At 38.3% G+C, this 20327-nt stretch overlaps 1 protein-coding gene across 2 annotated transcripts; it reads left to right on the forward strand.

The window, feature by feature from the left end:
- Positions 1–211: 211 nt before the first annotated feature.
- On the forward strand, positions 212–10852 carry lrrn1 (leucine rich repeat neuronal 1). Of its 2 annotated transcripts, none has more exons than XM_079840157.1 (2): positions 212–535; positions 7675–10852. In XM_079840157.1, exon 2 carries the CDS (start codon positions 7910–7912, stop codon positions 10061–10063), a length of 2154 nt encoding a protein of 717 aa, XP_079696283.1. In that variant the 5' UTR covers positions 212–535; positions 7675–7909; the 3' UTR covers positions 10064–10852. The 2 variants fall into 2 exon arrangements, with proteins under 2 accessions (XP_079696283.1, XP_079696284.1); XM_079840158.1 differs by lacking the exon at positions 212–535 and adding an exon at positions 1799–2107.
- Positions 10853–20327: the final 9475 nt, after the last annotated feature.

The raw sequence follows: 20327 nt of genomic DNA on the forward strand, positions 1-20327 counted from the left end.
TAGCATTTCAGCTTCCACGCCCCGCGTTATCCCCACCGCGCTCCCCCATGCCCGCCTTTGTTCGCATCACAACAATCCCTGAACAGATGGTGCTCTGCTTGGGAATCGAGTGACAGCCACCGGCTAGCAACCAATCGCCTGCTCGGGAATCAGCTGACTCGCCTGGACAGCGCCAGGTGCTGTCATCATATTTTCCTTGGCGACGCAGCACGGGTTCCACAGTAACACGGAGACACGGCGGATGAGAGCCAGTCAGCGGATTCCTGTTGCAAGGATCCATGCAAAACCTGACCATGCGCTTGGCGAAGGGTGCACATGCATATTCGCGGAGTGGATGTAACGAAACGATGCCGCTGTAATCGTTACGGAACTTATGAACGACGTGATGGTGTTAATTATCTATGGATTTTCTGTAAGTGCTCATTCTTCTGTTCACAAGGACATAGATACTGTATCTAGATACTGTAAGTGCATGAACCAGTCAGCGCGGAGGGAGGACTTCAATGCCATTCGCAACGTGCAGCAAGCCAAAGAGGTACGTTCAGATATATTTTAAAGCACCCAATTTGCTATTCCCTTTGCATGTTAATCCAGAACAACTAAATAGGTTCTATTCTGCGCTGTGCAATAATAATAATAAAAAAAAAAACAATAGCCATTTACACTTACACAGTAATAATGAGCTGTGGTAACTCAGCCCAAAATGTGTTTCCTTCGGGTTAGATGAAATTAGATGGCATCTGTGTTGCTTCGCTTTTGAGGCTTCGCTTATGGATTGGTTGTATGGCAAGCCGTTTTAGCATTTATTAATTTAACTACTGATCATTTTCATATTAACAGTACTTACATCTTTATGATTAATACTTATTTATAAAGGGTATTATAATAAATAGTACTTTATTTTTTTAATTAGCCTAAAAGTAAACAAGTAAATCTAATTAGTTACGGTTATCTTTTTCAGTTTCACTTGCAACTATTATAGGGTACTTAGCCTATTCATTATATACTAGAAACTTTCGCAATAGTTAAATATTTAATAGACAGAATTCAGTTACAAAATTTAGCAAATTGTTACAAACAATAGAATAGTTGCATGTTACTATGAAAGCTGTATAGTAATAAATACTACGTTTGTAGTGGATTAAATGTGCATTGAGTAGATACTTGTCAATATTGGATAATGTATTTGTAATTAACTAAAATATAAAAATAAGTAGGCCAACAATAATCTAATATTTGACAATAGTTAGTTTTAAGAAATAACTGGCTTGCCATACGGCGTGATTTACTGCATTTAATAGCAAGGACGCATCGGCTGTTGCTTGAGATGTTCAAGGGCAAAACGTGTGGTATTCATAATTTATGGTTTGTTTATGAGTTCACACAATCCATGCAGGATTTGTAAGAACAATAGTCCTGTAAAAGATAATGCCACAACGTGTGTATGCAATGGAGTATAGCAGAACGGGAAGGGAATGATGCGGTCGACTTTTTAAAAGCTTTGTGTCAAACATGAAGGCATGCAGCGCTAAAACAGCATTAACTGAATGCATGAAGCATTTGGTTGCGTCTTGTACCACAGTTTTACTTCTAATTCTTCTTGATTGTTCATTTTGCATTGTTGTTCTTCACAGTGACAGGTTTGTCATATCTAGCCTCCTGAGAGTGATTTTACACTGTAATTGTGGTGGAAATCGATCGCAAACTTTGATCTGATCACGTTATTGGTGGCTTACCGCAGGCGCGCGCATGGGGTCTGGTTGGCGATGCAGAAATGTGATTTGCATCTCAATGTCCAGGCACTCTAGCAGATGTTTCGTTGCTTACTCATTCGAAATAAGACGCCACAACTTCCATAGGAAAGACAATAAACACGGGAAGACGTGTTTTAGTCAGGGAAGGATGTATAATGAGGTTTGAGGAGGGGGGGTCGTATTGTCCCTGGGGACGCCACCCCTTGTTGCAGCTGTTGCGTCTGTTGCAGAAGTTGTTTTCTGACATTTGAAGAGAAGCGTCCTCATAAGCAACAACAACGAAAGGGAAAATGTCGGGCATATTACGAGACGAGGACAATAGTGTAGGCTGCAGGTGGTTACATCTTTGAAAGGTATGTGGGAAAATGTTTTTTAGGATTTTATCATATCTTTTCATATAGCCTACTGTTTTAATCGAACATATACAAAAACATTTGACAAAATAAATAAGAATATGTAAAAAATAAAATAGGTCAGTGTAAAAACTGTTCATGTAGTCTTTACCTGTTATCTTGACTGAAAACACTACTGTATTGTTTAAAAACTGATGTATAGCAATATATAACGGGGTCATTTACAGTATATAATCATTTATTTTTATGTCACTTCCACTACCTTTGCAGAGCCGTAGTTTGCTCTTTTTTTCTGTCAATCCAAAACACTCGTTTACCATGACATTAGATAAGGTGGTCTGGACTGGAGCTGTAAGAGGCCTGTTATGTGTTTTTCCTATAAATGTGCATGTAAATTGGAATTTATCAGTCTGTTGAGATTAGAAGCAACAGTAGTGGTGAAAAAGAACAAGTCTGACTTTTGTGTTGGTCACAGAGATAAAGAGTGGAATAGACCAAGCAGCTGTTTGACTAATTCTGCAACCATAATCTGGTTAAGAAATCACTCTGCAAAGGATCTGTTCGGACAGCAGGTGAAGGAGGAAAATCATTCCTTACTGCTTTTATAAATAAGATGGGACTGTATGAATTTTAATCATTCTGTTTTGTAAAATCATACATTTTTTTGAATGTAATACATTTTAAATGATGTATTTAGGTATTTATTTTAAACAGCATTAGTAAAGATAAAAACTATAAGAAATAAACTTTTTTACCAATTATTATTATTGTACTTATTTATTGGTTATATTAGGGTAAGTCTCACAGCATAAAGTATGCATCATCTGTTCAGGAAGATTAAAATGGTTTGTTCACATGCCATTATTCTACAGGCTTTGAGGCTTTGAGTTTGAGATAATACACATTCTGGGATCCACTTAGTAACATTTATAAGTGCAAATAGTTTGAAATTGAAATGGGACCTTTGGGATTTCCTGTGTATTTACTCCTCAGCACTTATGCAGGGACACAGAGACTCAGTTTGATCGGCAATCAATGTTTTTATGCCCTTCAGAGTAGTCCCCATCTCTACAGCACTGTATACCGCCCATGCCATTACCCCACAGTTCAACCCTGGGCAAAGCTATGATTCACCATGCAATTAATAATACCCCTCAGATTAAGAGTTGGCAGGCGTAAAGGGTCTTGAATGTTGGATGTGAAAAGATCTGCTCTCTTGGCCCTTTGCAAACCCGTTTTGATCCAAGAATAAAATTAATTACTATTAATTTCTCACTCACTTTCTGTGAAGGTTTTTAGGAAGTGGGTCCCTTGGTGAGATTAGCAGAGAATTATCCGTGAAGTTAGAGACAAGATGGACTTTTCCCCCTTTTTTTTGGACGACGTAAGCCATTTTAGCAGGCCTTTTGAGTTCCTCCACTTGTTTATTTGGACTTTCGTATTGTATGCTGGGAATGCATTTCCAGTGTTTCCTCTGCCTCCGCTGTTAACTGTGTGCATATAGAGAGTTAGAAAAGCAAATACAGTTTATTTTAAGTCGTGTAGGCTGTGAGAAACATCAACAAAATCAGCCCTTCAAAAATCTTTTTTTTTCTTTCTGTTGCTATTCAGTAAGTGCCTTGATGAATCACTGAATCAAATCATGAACAACAAATGATGTGTTCTAATGTTTGTGTGGATCCTGGCCATTAGTAGCTCGGGCTTGCCTACTAATCCAAATACCCTTATTTTTTATACAAGCATCAACCCATTAGTGTTGTTTGTAGTAGTTAGAATATTGATTTTCTGCTGGGAATTAAAAACTGCACTTTACCGTGCTCAAGTTAAGATTTTGAAAGCATAGTGAGGTTGCTCAGTTAGGAGAGATATAGGAGAATGTGTCTTCGTTATCTAAATATCTTCAGGGTTTGTTTTTACTGCCATTTCAGTTTCATTGAAAGATTTGTGGTTGTAATCACCTCACTTAGGATTTCATTGAAATCTTTAGCATTTACTGAACACTTCAAATAAAACTGCAGGCTTACAGTATAAATTTTCCTCAAACCTAAAAATAAAAAAAAACCTGTCAGACACTGGCAGTACAGTGACCCACAGATCAGATGTGCCTTCAAAACAGAAGTCTTCACTCTCTGCAGAGAACAGATCTGCATCTGTCGGTGATCTGAAATGGCAGGTGTTTCAAATGGCTCCCATTGAATTTCACAGCTGTCATTTGTTATCTAAAACTAGAGGAAGTTCGGGATGACGGGCTGGACAACAGGAAGCAAGCTGGTTGCAGAAGTTCACCTAATGAGGTTGGAATGGCGTAAATAGCCATTAATTTGCCTGCAGATTTGGATTCAGATCCTGTTTACTTATAAAGAGTGGATATTTATGAGGATCATCAGGATGTTCTAATTCTGGTCCTTAGGCAAAAGGGACTGTGAGAAACATTGTGTTACATCATGTTTCTTCCATTCATAATTGCAGCTTGTGCACACTTTTCCCCAAATACCACCACTGAAATATGAAAAGAGTAATTGTCTGTTGTTTGTATTAACTTCCTTATGAGGTTTTCATTTTTAACCATCATATTATAATAACTAGGTCCAGATTTACTGAACGGGGCAAATTAGCGTGGGAGTGCAGTTCCAAAAAAGCACAGTTGGGGGTGGAATGTTCTGGAATGTGCTCTATTGACAACGCGCAAATTAAAGAACACAGAAGCAGCCGGATCATATCCATAATGACCAACACAATCTACCAGTTAGCGTCTGGTTTAAGACGTGCTTTTTTTGGCGGTAAATAATGGCGCAAATACCAGTAATTTGACGAGTGCAAACCTTAGTAAATCACCTTGCATGATTCATTTAAATACTCTCCTCCCAGAAATTTTACATCTGAAAGGGAAACTCCAACAAATGCATTTGCAGTAAGGTCAGCTGCGAAAATAACTGTGCCCACGCGTTTTCAGCGCAAATTTTTCACTGCGTGTCTTTAGTAAATCCTGACAGTAGTTTTTTAACACCAAAAGAGGGTTTGCGCTAGACTGGGTAAACCCAGCCTGATCTGCTGGCGATGTGATTTCGCCCTGTAACTCAGTCTGGAAACCTGTACATTCATTTCTACTGCTTCTGTTACAATTTTGCGGGAACCAATCACAGACTGGCTTATCCACCTGGCGCGCTATTGGCGGGTTTGACACGATGACGGATAGAGAAGCGATGGGTCGTTGCCCGTTGATCACGGCTCTTGTGGTCTGATTGGTTGAAGGACTATCCAACTGCGTACATTTAATATAAAGAGTCATTTAATTTATGCTCGTTTATCACTCCCCTTGTGCAGTTGAAAATGCATAGCAGACTCCCCAGACCAATGTTCAATCTTAAATTGAGCTTGGTCTGGTGATAGCCAGACAAGGTTTGCGCTGGTGCTAGCTGTTAGGAAATCTGGCCCCTGATATTGTAATTTATAAAGCCATACTTTAAAGAGAAACATTTAAAGCCTCTGGGTAATTTTAGGCTTGTTTGAACCCTAAAACTCTATGCGTCAATATTAGTTTGTTTGGTAACAAGTTTGGCTGCCAAAAGATCAAAAGAATGCTCAGAGCAGACTTAATGAAACTGAGGTGATGTCTCAGAACTACAGGCAGACAACTAGACCTTAATCTAAAAACATAGAGCTGAAATGGTGGCTTAATTTTAAGCCCCAGTATTCAGTCTTAAATTAAATTGTGATCGCTGGATTACTTTATCCTACTTACTGGAAAGGTTTTAGCCTCCACTTTGGTAAATACTGCTATTAAGAGCTGAATCTGAGATTGACCTCAATGTTGGTAAAAATGAAACGTAATTCATGTGAAAATGGCAAAATATAAGGGCACATTTGACCCATTGTTTACTAATTTTAAACAATGGAAACTACCGTAACAGTAGTGTATATTTAAACAGACTGAAAATTGTCATCATTTACTCATCCTCATGTCGTTCCTTATGACTTTATATTTCTGTGAGAAGATACCCTAGAGAACTTGATGAAACAATGATGAAAGAATTTTCATTTTGGGGTGACATCTTGCAAATTGAGTGTCATTAAAAGCATGGATCATGTTCTGGTAAAAAAAAAAAATTTTTTATTATATATATATATATATATATATATATATATATATATATATATATATATATATATATATATATATATATATATATATATATATATATATATATATATATATATATAAATAATTAGTTGCTATTCCTGGAAAGTGATGAACACTTTAGTCCCTCTATTTTTCTTTCATTTCATTCATCTACCCCTGTTTAAATTTTTTCAGATAAGTTTAATCTTCCGTCTTAATTACCTTATTAAGATATTTCACATGTCATTGTGTGATGAATTGCATTACAAGCTAGATAATTAGATAATGTAATTTTTTATTGTATCATTTTTCTTGTCCAAACCTGCACGATGAACTGAATGTAATTCATTCTCCCTCTGATTTATCTTTGCAGTGTTAAAATAGTGAATTGCCCTCGAAATATTTAGTTGGTTTCGCTCCCGTCTTTATTAGTTTAGTTCCGCTTTCAGTGTGAGGTGTCATTTTGTATTGCATTACGCAACACTTTACGGATAGGGCTGATATCTCTGATAACACAGGCCGGGTCCATCTGTGTGTACTGCACTGTTTTATGAGAATTGCTGATACTGGCAGTTACAGTCAGCTTTCATTCTAAATTGCCCTGATGCTCTTTTGGCCACAGGGGGGAGATCAGGCCTCTTATTGATTTCTACTCTCACATTAAAGGACTCATTTACACCAGCTGTACCATGTTTCCTCCATTTATTTTCTTGGAGAGTATGAGATTTACAATTGTTCAAGCTGTCCAAGCTTGTATTTGTTGGTGGATTCAACTTCACGAGAGACTCCAAAGTGCTGAAGTTAAGTTGGCATATTGCTGCCTCTTGTGTATCTACATATGTGGAGGAGTATATGTTTTTAATGTAGGTGGTATTTGGCGTGGACTAAATCCCTCTTGCTTGCGGTTTGTGTGATTGAATCAGCATTATCACCATATGGGATAACAGATGCCCCGTTCACTGCACTGTCAAAGGCACAATAACATGCCACCTTTTTGTGCCTATTGCGTGCGATGGATGCTTAATATGCTTGGATATTTCATTCCAAACTTCAACAAAACCCCTTATAGTGTTAAATTAGCCTCAGTAATCTAGGACAACACATTTCCTGCAGAATCAAGTAAAGCTTACCTGTTATGATATGATTGATTTGAAATGGTTCACATTTGCATAATATCTTGTTTTTATGTATTTTGTTTTACATGAATACTGTAAAGATGTAGGACTTTAGTTATTTAGCTTAGATGCTATTTTTGAAGTGCAGTGTTTGTTTCAGCCATGTGCATTTGTGTATTTGACATTTTTTCCATGGTTTGAATCTATACTTTCTGCTTTTCATCTCATATCTTTAACATGTTTATTTGAATATGCTTATATAACTTTTCGTGTGATGGAATTTTCCCATTGATTATTGTAACACAATCTTTTCTGTTTGTTATTTTTCCTAGGCCAACTCTCCAGTCTGAGGTTCACAGTGTGAGGAAGTTTCAAACCTATATGAGCCCTCAGGAACTACACCCTTTTAAATCTTTCGGAAGCTCTTTGACTTTGCTGTTCGAGCTTGCAGAGGGATAAAAGGACTATTCTGCAACACTTCTATTGAATGAGAATCTCACCTCACCATCTCTTTGGCGCTATAGGAATTCCAGCTCAGATCTGAGAGGATAAACACATACAGTCAAAATGGCAAGAGGGACTTTCTTTTTTGTTGTGCAGGGCCAGATTTGTTTCTTCCTGCTTCTGGCTTTGCTTGGCCTCTCTTCAGTTGAAAGTACAGAATGTCCGCAGCTTTGTGTGTGTGAGATCCGGCCTTGGTTCACACCCCAGTCCACCTACAGAGAAGCAATTACCGTTGATTGCAATGACCTTCACCTCACACGTATCCCTGGGAACCTGTCCGCTGACACGCAGGTGTTGCTTCTGCAAAGTAACTACATTGCCAGAACTAGTGAGGATCTGGAGCAGTTACTGAATCTTACAGAACTCGACCTGTCCCAGAACAACTTCAGCAACATCCGTGATATCGGCCTGACCAACATGTCACAACTCACGACTCTTCACCTGGAGGAAAACCAAATAGTCGAGATGCCTGACTTCAGTTTGCAAGACCTCACCAATCTACAGGAGCTGTACATTAATCACAATCAGATCAGCTCCATTGCACCCAATGCCTTCACCGGACTGCGCAACCTTTTGAGACTCCATCTGAACTCCAACAGACTCAAGGCCATTGACAGTCGTTGGTTTGAATCAACCCCCAACCTGGAGATCCTGATGATTGGGGAAAATCCCGTGGTCGGCATCCTGGATCTGAACTTCAAACCCCTTACCAACTTGAGAAGCCTGGTCCTGGCAGGAATGGAGCTCACTGATATCCCAGGCAATGCGTTTGTTGGACTTGACAACCTGGAGAGTCTCTCCTTCTATGATAATAAACTAGTTCGGGTGCCACAGACTGCTCTCCAGAAGCTTTCAAACCTTAAATTCCTGGATTTGAACAAGAATCCAATACATAAAATTCAAAAGGGGGACTTTAAGAACATGCTAAGGCTGAAAGAACTTGGCATTAACAACATGGGAGAACTTGTGTCCTTTGATCGCTTTGCCCTGGATAACCTCCCAGAGTTGACCAAACTCGAGGCCACCAATAACCCCAGGTTTTCCTACGTGAGCCGTTTAGCGTTCCGCGACTTGCCGTCACTAGAGAGTCTAATGCTCAATAACAATGCTCTAAACTCCTTCTACCAGGATACGGCAGAGTCCCTGCCCAACCTGAGGGAGATCAGTATCCACAGCAACCCGCTGCGCTGTGACTGTGTGATTCAGTGGATGAGCTCAAACAAGACAACCATTCGATTTATGGAGCCTCTTTCCATGTTTTGCGCAATGCCACTTGAGGTTAGAGGTCAGCGTCTGAGAGACTTGCTTTCTCATGAAACTTCAGGCCAGTGTCTGCCCATGATCTCTCACGACACATTCCCCAATCACCTCAACCTAGACATCGGGATGACGGTAGACCTTGATTGTCGTGCTATGGCTGAACCTGAACCGGAAATATACTGGGTGACCCCGTCTGGTAACAAAGTCATGATGGATACAGTGTCCGATAAATACCAGCTCAGCACTGCAGGAACTCTGCGCATATCCCATATTCAGGTGGACGACTCTGGCCACTACACCTGTGTGGCCCAGAATACAGAAGGAGCGGACACTCGGGTGACTGCCATTCGAGTCAATGGAACTCTTCTGGATAGCACCCAGCTTATGAAGATCTATGTGAAGCAAACCGAGTCCCACTCAATTTTAGTGTCCTGGAAAGTGAACTCCAATGTCATGACGTCCAATCTGAAATGGTCGTCTGCCACCATGAAAATTGACAACCCTCACATCACCTATACAGCTAAAGTTCCTGTCGATGTTCACGAGTACAACCTCACACACCTTCAGCCAGCCACTGAGTATGAGGTCTGTCTCTCGGTCTCCAATATCCACCAGCAGACCCAAAAGTCATGCGTCAACGTCACAACCAAGCACGCCACGTTTGCAGTGGAAATCTCCGAGCAAGGCACCAATACCGCTCTGGCAGGTGTCATGGGCACAATACTGGCCATCATCAGCCTAGGCTCCATCACGGTGTACATTGCAAAGAGATGGAAGAGGAAGAACTACCATCACTCCTTAAAGAAGTACATGCAGAAAACCTCCTCCATCCCCCTAAACGAACTGTATCCTCCCCTCATTAACTTATGGGAGGCAGACAGTGAAAAGGACAAGGACGGTTCTTCAGACACTAAGCCGACACAGGTGGACACAACAAGAAGTTATTACATGTGGTGAAGCTTACCAGACTTTTTTCTTCTTTAGAGCACAAAGACACATCTTAATGTATTTGTGCGAAAAAAGACATGGAATTTCTTTTTTCTGCTTTGCTTACTTGCAAGCAACTATTCAGACTGATATCTCTGACTTTTTAGTAGAGTGTATTGCCTTTTCATCTTCTTTGACTTTCAATACGGCAGCTTTGTTTAGCTTCCAAGACATGTTAGTAGCTGTGCTTTTTCTTTTTGTTCATTATATTTTCATAGCACAGCATAGATAATGTCAAGGATTGACTTTGGGTCGATTGATGCTGTAGTACTGTATCTGATCCAATATTGATATGTCTTTGGCAGTATTCATAGAGAATGCATTGTTTCTTTCTCTCTTGCGTAAGACAGTTTAACTGTTGTGCACTGAAATATATTAACAAATTTGTCTTTGGACTCCGGTGTAAGCTGACAAGGTGAGTTTAGACTTGATACACTGTCTATTGAAAAATGTTAGCAATTGTTCTGTAATGTTGTATCAACTATAATTTGAACATTTTGGATTTTCTCAAAAGTAATTTTTGATTTAGAATTTAACTTTGCAGATTTAAGAATTGTAAACCAGCAATAGAAATGTGAATGTTAAATAATTAGGTAGTAGAAAAATGCTTTTTTTAAGTACTCAGATTCTTCTTTTTTTAATTGGCTAGAATCTGTTAATCATTTCATTTTGTTGTAATTTACACATGCAAAATATGTTGCATATCACAGTGCAAACAAAAATAAAATACAGTTTTGTTCTGATATTTTTTATACAATGATTTTCAAGTTGAGTGTCATTATTCAAATTTTTATTGTTTCAGACATCTTAATTCAGCCTGGTTTTAATCAGCCAAATGCTAGGTCTCTTGCTAATATCAAACATTCTTAGGCTTCAGTTTGAGAGTTACCCAAGGAGAGTCATAAATCCAAAGAATTCCCCAAAACATCATTAAAGGGGTATATTGAGCCTTTGAAACATTGCTCATGCCTGCAGTTTGATTGCCTCTTTGCGATTCAGTAGCTCTCCAATGGGAAATTATGACTGCACCCATTCATTTTAATATCTGTCTTTGAGAGAATCCTCCCATTGGTTTGTCTTGTGCTACTTGCATCTCATGTCACGATGAATAGTAAAATTATGTTGCTTGTTTGTGCCATATTTGCTCAGATCAGCTCATAGCTAAAAATGTCTTTCTCTTCATATACACAAGTTTAAGAAGACATAATATTATTGACGTCTGTGATCTAACAAATTTGAAACCGGTGTATAAATTACTGGTATTAAAATGGAAAACTTGTCTTAGATGCGATTTAATGTTATATATGGGGGAAACCCATTCACAGATCTGGCCTAGAGACCAGAAACTGATGCAATCAGTTTTATGTATTATGAATATAATTATTTGGATGGGAAATCCCTCAGTAATTCTCTGACTGAGAAGGCGATTTCTAGAAATATCAATGAAATAAGACTCCCACTTTTGTGTTAAAGATCCTTGGGATATACATTGTATCACATTTGGTTATGCGTTTACTCTCTATACAAAACATTTTTATTAAACTACACTTTAGAATAGGCTACTTGATTCTGATTGGTCAATCCAGCTATTTCCTAATATTCGGCGTCCGCGTTAGCAAACCCTCTCTCTTATTTGTGTCTCTTATCTTATTTTATCAGACTCTGTCTCTCGTTTCATACAAATAAAATTGAACTGCTAACATATTATCTCAGTTATCGACTCTAGTGAAACTGACCTCACAGGCTAAAATACGGCCATATTGTAGTGCTTGTCTTTTTATAAGGATGATTGTTTTGTACACTATAATGGACTATTTTTTTAGATCATTTAAGATCATATACCGGTAAGATTATAAAATAATTTAAACTCATCAATATTAAATGTCCACATATTTATTGGTGACTAGTCATGCAATAAGCTAATGAGCTTATTATCCCAGATGATTGATCACATTTAACAATAATTAAGGGAAACACTCACAAATCAATCAGTCAAATCATTCAACTGTCAGATAAAGTTAAGGCTATACCTGTCTTACAGTTTCTTTTAATTTCTTCCTGACCAAAGAAACTTTTATCAGCAATTACCAGTTCATTTCATCACAGAGAGAACATTACTTCTTTCTAATGAAGCTCTTTTGCCTCTTCAGGGATATAACCTATACCTCTTTCATGAGCCAAGACTGAAAGATTGCTAGAGACTCAATACGTTGAGCCAGGTGAAAAGAACTCTGAGGAATAATTAAGAATCACCCACACAGAGCTAAGGATTTGCCAAAGAATTAAACTGGAGGAGGTTCCTCCTAGGGCTCTTCAGGTATTTAATTGCTTTCTGTCAGCTACCCTTGACTTCATGCCAAGTGTTCTCATACTGACAGGACACAATAGTCTGGGAGAAAAAAAAGCTTAATTGGTTAAATACCCAACAATATTGGCCTAAGTGTGATACAAAGTTATCTAAAGTTGATATACAGTGAGGAAAATAAGTATTTGAACACCCTGCTATTTTGCAAGTTCTCCCACTTAGAAATCATGGAGGGGTCTGAAATTGTCATCGTAGGTGCATGTCCACTGTGAGAGACATAATCTAACAAAAAAAAATCCAGAAATCACAATGTATGATTTTTTAACTATTTATTTGTATGATACAGCTGCAAATAAGTATTTGATAACCTGTCTATCAGCTAGAATTCTGACCCTCAAAGACCTGTTAGTCTGCCTTTAAAATGTCCACCTCCACTCCATTTATTATCCTAAATTAGATGCACCTGTTTGAGGTTGTTAGCTGCATAAAGACACCTGTCCACCCCATACAATCAGTAAGCATCCAACTACTAACATGGCCAAGACCAAAGAGCTGTCCAAAGACACTAGAGACAAAATTGTACATCTCCACAAGGCTGGAAAGGGCTACGAGGAAATTGCCAAGCAGCTTGGTGAAAAAAGGTCCACTGTTGGAGCAATCATTAGAAAATGGAAGAAGCCAAACATGACAGTCAATCTCCCTCGGACTGGGGCTCCATGCAAGATCTCACCTCGTGGGGTCTCAATGATCCTAAGAAAGGTGAGAAATCAGCCCAGAACTACACGAGAGGAGCTGGTCAATGACCTGATAAGAGCTGGGACCACCGTTTCCAAGGTTACTGTTGGTAATACACTAAGACGTCATGGGTTGAAATCATGCATGGCACGGAAGGTTCCCCTGCTTAAACCAGCACATGTCCAGGCCCGTCTTAAGTTTGCCAATGACCATTTGGATGATCCAGAGGAGTCATGGGAGAAAGTCATGTGGTCAGATGAGACCAAAATAAAACTTTTTGGTCATAATTCCACTAAACGTGTTTGGAGGAAGAAGAATGATGAGTACCATCCCAAGAACACCATCCTGACTGTGAAGCATGGTGGTGGTAGCATAATGCTTTGGGGGTGTTTTTCTGCACATGGGACAGGGCGACTGCACTGTATTAAGGAGAGGATGACCGGAGCCATTTATTGCGAGATTTTGGGGAACAACCTCCCCTTCCCTCAGTTAGAGCATTGAAGATGGGTTGAGGCTGGATCTTCCAACATGACAATGACCCGAAGCACAAGGTTCTGGCATGGCCTAGGCAGTCTCCAGACCTAAACCCAATAGAGAATCTTTGGAGGGAGCTCAAACTCCGTGTTTCTCAGCGACAGGCCAGAAACCTGGCTGATCTAGAGAAGATCTGTGTGGAGGAGTGGGCCAAAATCTATCCTGCAGTGTGTGCAAACCTGGTGAAAAACTACAGGAAACGTTTGACCTCTGTAATTGCAAACAAAGGCTACTGTACCAAATATTAACATTGATTTTCTCAGGTGTTCAAATACTTATTTGCAGCTGTATCATACAAATAAATAGTTACAAAATCATACATTGTGATTTCTGGATTTTTTTTTTAAGATTATGTCTCTCACAGTGGACATGCACCTACGATGACAATTTCAGACCCCTCCATGATTTCTAAGTGGGAGAACTTGCAAAATAGCCAGGTGTTCAAATACTTATTTTCCTCACTGTATGACTTTATATTTTATTGTACATTTTTCTTAAAAAATATATAAATCTGTGCTACTTGTGCGCACTTGTAATAATGATAATAAAATGTCAGTTCTTTTTCTTAAGACTTGAATTTTAAGTATAAATGTTTTGTACCTTTTAGTACCAAATTCAGGAGTGTAGCAGTCTGGCTCTTGAAGTAAGTGTGACTAACATGTGGACTATCATCAGGTCTGGACAGAAAAGCTCCAACAGCTCATCCAGGCGGTTGACAAAAGGTGAAGATATTTCTGATGCAGCTGAGGCTGTGAAATCTCCACAGGGAATCCCATATTGATCTGACACAACTGCATTGATTTTGTTTTAAAAAGGCCAATTTGAGGAAAGTCAAGTCAGCCAGTCAAGACACCTTTATTTATAAAGCGCTTTATACAATACATTTAAAGCTTTACAGTGATAACAGGAAAATTATGAATTTCAGCTGTTGTGACGTTGTTGATTCAGTTCTGTTGTAAAGAACATTAATTATTAAATCAGTTCATTTCATCTATAAAGCAGTTCTGCAAAAAAAATGATGTCATCGTCCAGCTCGGTTCAGGAAACCATTGCTTCTGTTACGCCATTGGAAACACAAGATGAGCATTATTTTAACTGAATCCTGAATAGACTGAATTCACTTTTCTGATTACCACTCTTGCGTTTGAGCTTGAAATATTTTTTAATTGAATTTAAATGTTCTTATCTCTTCTACTATATGATTGCACTCACACTAATAATATAGTATATATAATTATTATAATGATAATAAGGTGTGCTGTTGTATCTGCACCAGCATCATGCTAATAGCTGTAGATAAAGGTCATCACAGTCACAGCTGTTGGTTACGGAGCATAAGAGATGGTTCACTGGAGATAGAATAAATTAGATGACCTTTCATGCTCCTCAAACAAGATTTTTCCATTAGGATAGCTCCATTTATTGTGCCCAGCCTGCTGCCTGGTGGGATCTCTTAAGTAAATTGGCTCATATAAATGAAGATATCTGTTTGCTTGAGGTGGAGCTACATGCAAGTGCACTTGACCTGTTGACTGTAGACTGTAGCCAAAAAACGGAAAATGTACTGGTAATTTTCTGCCACTACATTATCCAGTAATTTTCACGGAAATTTCCTTTAACCCTTAAAACACAAACTAATGCAATGTTTAATTCAAAATACAGGTAAAACACATAAAAATTATTTTTTATAAATATTTATACAGTACATTGTGCCCTATTTTTACAGACTTTTTTTTTACAGTGTAGATTGTAGATTGTAACCAGAATTGGGCCGGTTATGAGCTGGAAGGATGTAATATTATTTTGTACATTTTTAAAAGAGTGTCCATCCTGCCATTGATGATGTCGACTTTTGAAAGGGTAGGAAAATATACTTGAAATGTCACTGAATGTCATGGATTGTTCTAGCAGGGTTCAAGTCTTAAACTTGACTACATCGGTGTGGATCTGGGTGTTTTGGTCTAGTTCTTTTTAAAGTCGACATGAAACTGAAGTTTCAATAGTCTTCTCTTCCCTATTGAGACACATATTGAGAGTTTTTCCCTCTGTTTAAAAAAAAAAAAATTGCGTCCATGCTATGAAGCTCTGTCAAGAGCATGCCAAACCAACAGGTGGCAAAATAACCCTAACCGTAAAGCCATGTTGGCCAATCAGAAGCCTGGAATTTTTTTTTATTGCTGGTTCCGGTTCTGACGCAACAAGCCAAAATCTCTGATTTCACCAAGGGGGTAATCCTACACCCGGAAAGCGTACCTTCCAGAGGGGCTGCCATTGCTAACCAAGCCATCACCTGCTGTTAGCATCCCATTGACTCCCATTCATTTTGGCGTCACTTTGACAGCGAATAACTTTACATCTGAGGCGTTTAAAGACTCCATTTGACCATTGTTTATTTCTTAAGAAACACGACAATGTATAAAAGGCTCCATTACCTTGTATCTTACACTATCGCCCTGCAGAAGCCGTTTTTGTAAAAATAGGCTAACGATTGCGTCATAACCACGCAACAACTGGCGCATAGTAGAGAAATTACCGTATAGACAGGAGGAGAAGCTCGCAGGCAATCTTTTACTGTCTATGAGGCAATCGGGGGGGCGTAGAGGCATTAAGTCCGATAAAGTCAAGGGAGAGGCATGGGGAGAAGCCCATAGAGAGCCAAAAGCAACGGGACAAACTGTTTCATTTTTTTAAAAATAGTTATTATTCATAATAAAATAAAGTCTATTAAATAAATAAAAAAATAATAAAAGTATTTGTTGCCATCACAGGCATCTGCTCATAACCTGAGGTATAGGGCTTTTCACACTTGAAATAGTTAAGCCTGTCATTCTAAACCCTTGCTTCACGTTTCACCCTGCTCATAATTTCCCGGGAATAACAATTAACCATGGGTATTCATAAACGGACGTTCTCTCTCTTGAATCCAACACGGAAGTGACTTAAACTGTAATTCATCGACTGGCCGCTAGAGACAGGCTCCCAGAATTTTTTTTACAGCCTGGTACAAAAAGTGGTCTATAGCTATATAGCTTCATGACAACTGTAAGGGGGGTGATTTTTATATATAACTCATCTGTTTAAATTATATTAAGCCTTAAGGTTCTGCATAATTAAGGGTGTGGTCACTTGAGTGACAGTTGGATTGCCGCTGCTGTCACTACTAGCCATTTGTCTGCTCCACCCACTTACCCTCTTTGCCCATTTTCATTATCCGGGACTGATGCGTGGTGACACGCTGCCAAGATGGCGACGGCTGGCTCCGCCCACTTTGGACTTAAAAAATGCTCTTCAGCAGTGTTAATTTCGTTGACGAATAATTTTCGTCTAATTTTCGTCCACAACCTTTTTTCACTGACGAAAACGAGATGATAACTAAAGAAAAACTAGTGTTGGATGACAAAAACTATAACGAAAATCAACTGTCATTTTCGTCAACAAATAAAAATGAGAAGAAAATGTTAGGGAGGGACGGTTTTGGGAAGAGATCCAGTCAGAACTGATATACTGTGTAACAGATGGCCACTTTTGATTTGAACGTGCTGATCTAACCACTGGAAAACACGGCGCTGTTGCGCACTCTACAGGCTCACGCATCCCCAATAGAGACAGAGCGTATTTAGGCCACTCCCAAACCGGGGGGGGGGGGACAATCCAACGCTCTCCATTGACTTTGCATTGCGGGAGGCTGCCTCATTGTCATTTCAGACTTATAACAAAAAACAACAATGTCTAAAAGCTGATATGTGACAAGGTGTACAGCAAACAAGCTAAAAAACACAGAAATAAGTTATTATAAGCTGTCGACCCAAAAAAAACAGCGTTTAAGAAGATAAAAGTGGATACAGGCAATACGAAGTGAAGCTTCAGCAGGAAGAATGGGTAAATTTTGGGATCCTGACACTAGGGCTGAACGATTTTGGAAAAAAATCTAATTGCGATTTTTTTAACCAATATTGCGATTGCGATTTAATATGCGATTATTTTTTAAACTCTTTATCTTCTGTATTATTCAACAATACATCATTGTATAGTAATGGTGGAAATCTTTAATTGGTACCTCACGATCTGGGAGTCACGATCCGATTCCAAAACAATTCTTGAACTTTTTCCTTATTAATTAATCTTATTAATTTATTAAAAACTTAAAAATGTTTTTATTATGATATATGTAATTATAAGCTTTTTAAAATAACTAGGACATTATAACATTTTAATTAAAACAATTGCATGTTAATACTTTTAAATATATAAACTAATATAGCTGCAAAACATAAGCTAGTAAATCATAAAGAGGAACAAAAAACATATTACAAGCAATGAACAAAGAGTGCTTTCAGTATTCAAGAGTGTCTGAACTGTGAGTGATTTTTCTCTTTCTCAGCTTTACTGTTGTTTGATTATTAATGATGACATCATAGACAGCGGGAGACCTGCATTCACACTAATGCACAGATCTCATTTGAAATATAAGATGTTTTTGCCCTGTCTGATTAATTCATTAAGACATTACTGACGGTGTTTACATTAATTTTGCGTCATAAAAGCATTTTGAGACTCACAGAGGCGTGCTCGCGAGCACTCTTCACAGCACCGCGTGAGCATTTGAAATGGAAAACCTTCTGTCAGTGAGTTACTTATTTTTTAATATACAAGCACACTGCATTCCTAACGACATGAATGAAGCCTTCGTTGAGCGTTTGTAAGGAAAATACCGGCGGGCGAGAACACACTCTGTAAGCGTGACATCAAAGCTAAGTTTCTCACAGCGCATATCCTGTGCAAAGAAGCCTGCGAATGTCATTGCGATTCGCGCCGTCAACCGTTCCGGACGTTATGAAATATTATTTTATGGTTCGTGTGTGATTGTGTGTGTGTGTGTATGTGTGAGAAAGAGAGAGATAGATAATGGAAGCAATCAGAATACGGGTGTTTCTAAAACACACGCAGCGCCACCACGCACCTTAAGTTAAAATCTAAGCTCAGAATCTATCCAGAATCATTGAAGAAGAATCTTTTCTCCCTCCTCTATTGTAGCCTATAGTATGAACAACACAATATTAGATAGATCAAACACAAACAGTTTTTTCCCCTTTTAGGCCAGGTATGTGTAACGTGCCAAGTTGCTTCTTCTGCAGACTTTACTCTCGGGTGTCACGTGACCAGACTGTAATCGCAGCCTTTGCGGTTAGGAAATCGTGTTTTATCATATCGCGATATTATCGCAAATGCAATTAATCGTTCAGCCCTACCTGACACTCAGTATGCCTCAATATGTCTATGTGTGCAGTAAACATTTTGTCACTGTTAAGTCAAATATCCAAATGTCCGTTTTATATATTATAGGCCTATTTATTGTCGCTGATTACGTTCCCCTCTAGTCGTCGTAGTTCTCAGTGTAATATGACCCGCGCGCTCTGTCTCAATGGCCTGAATCCACTTTTTTGTACTTAAACGCTCGTTTTTTTGGGTCAACAGCTTATAAAAACGTCTGGGTTTTTGCTGCTGGGTTTTGTTTAGCTTGTTTGCTGTACACCTTGTCACATATAAGCTTTTATACATTGTTAAGTTTTTTGTTATAAGTCCGAAATTACAAAAAGGCCGCTTCACGCAATGCAAAGTCAATGGAGACAGTTTGATTGCGTGGTCTTCAGATTATGATGCGTGTTCGCTCTGTCAGCGCTCCAGAGCGGCTCACAATCAATGAACATTACCGCACATTTATGCCAGTCAATTGTTTATGAATTAATGCTGATGAATAATGAAAATGTTTACTTTACGATGTTTATATAGTAATATGTTTTAGACGGTTGGAAAAATGCATATTTTATCTCATCTGAACTTGAATGAGCAGCTGCAACTGCAACAGAGGAGCAGACATTTCAAAATAAGAGTCCCGGTGTATTTCGAGCTTGTTTATCATTAAAAGTCAAGCATTATATATTCATTTTTTGTTACACAATAAACTGTATTTCATTTCATTCCCATTTAATGTATAGTCAGGAGGAAAGACTAGTATTTGACATATTCAATAAAGTATCAGGGTTATAATAGTTAAATAAACCATTAAAAAAAAACTTCATTACTTGAAATTAAATAAATGTTAACTGAAATTAAAATAAATAAATAAACAAACGTATTTGAAGCCTTAGCTTAACCTGATATGGCCTACTGACTAAAACAGAAATACAATGTTATAAAAACTATATAGCTGTTTTTAAAAAACAGACAAAAAAGTGAATTGAGCTCTCTTTCGTGTATTTTTAATGTCGAAAACAAAATGATGTCAAAATGTCAGTTCAAGTGACAGTCGGTTATGTAATGTATTACAATTTAACTAAACTCATTAGATTTTAGGAGACTAAATATACTGTAGATTTAGTCGACTAAAATCTTATGATATTTAGTTGACTAAAACTAGACTAAAACAATTCAGATGACTAAAATATGACTAAAACTAAATGGCATTTTAGTCAAAAGACTAGGACTAAAACGAAATCAAAATTTGCTGTCAAAATTAGCACTGCTCTTCAGAAACCTACGGGTGACGTCACGGACAGAACGTCCAATGTTTTATACAGTCTATGGGTTATACACGTCCGTCTAACACGTGTTTACATAGAAAAACAAAAGAAAAGTGCATTGGAATGGGAAAACGTGTTC

This window comes from Gobio gobio (genome assembly GCF_949357685.1).
Source record: "Gobio gobio genome assembly, chromosome: 17".
NCBI lineage: Eukaryota > Metazoa > Chordata > Actinopteri > Cypriniformes > Gobionidae > Gobio > Gobio gobio.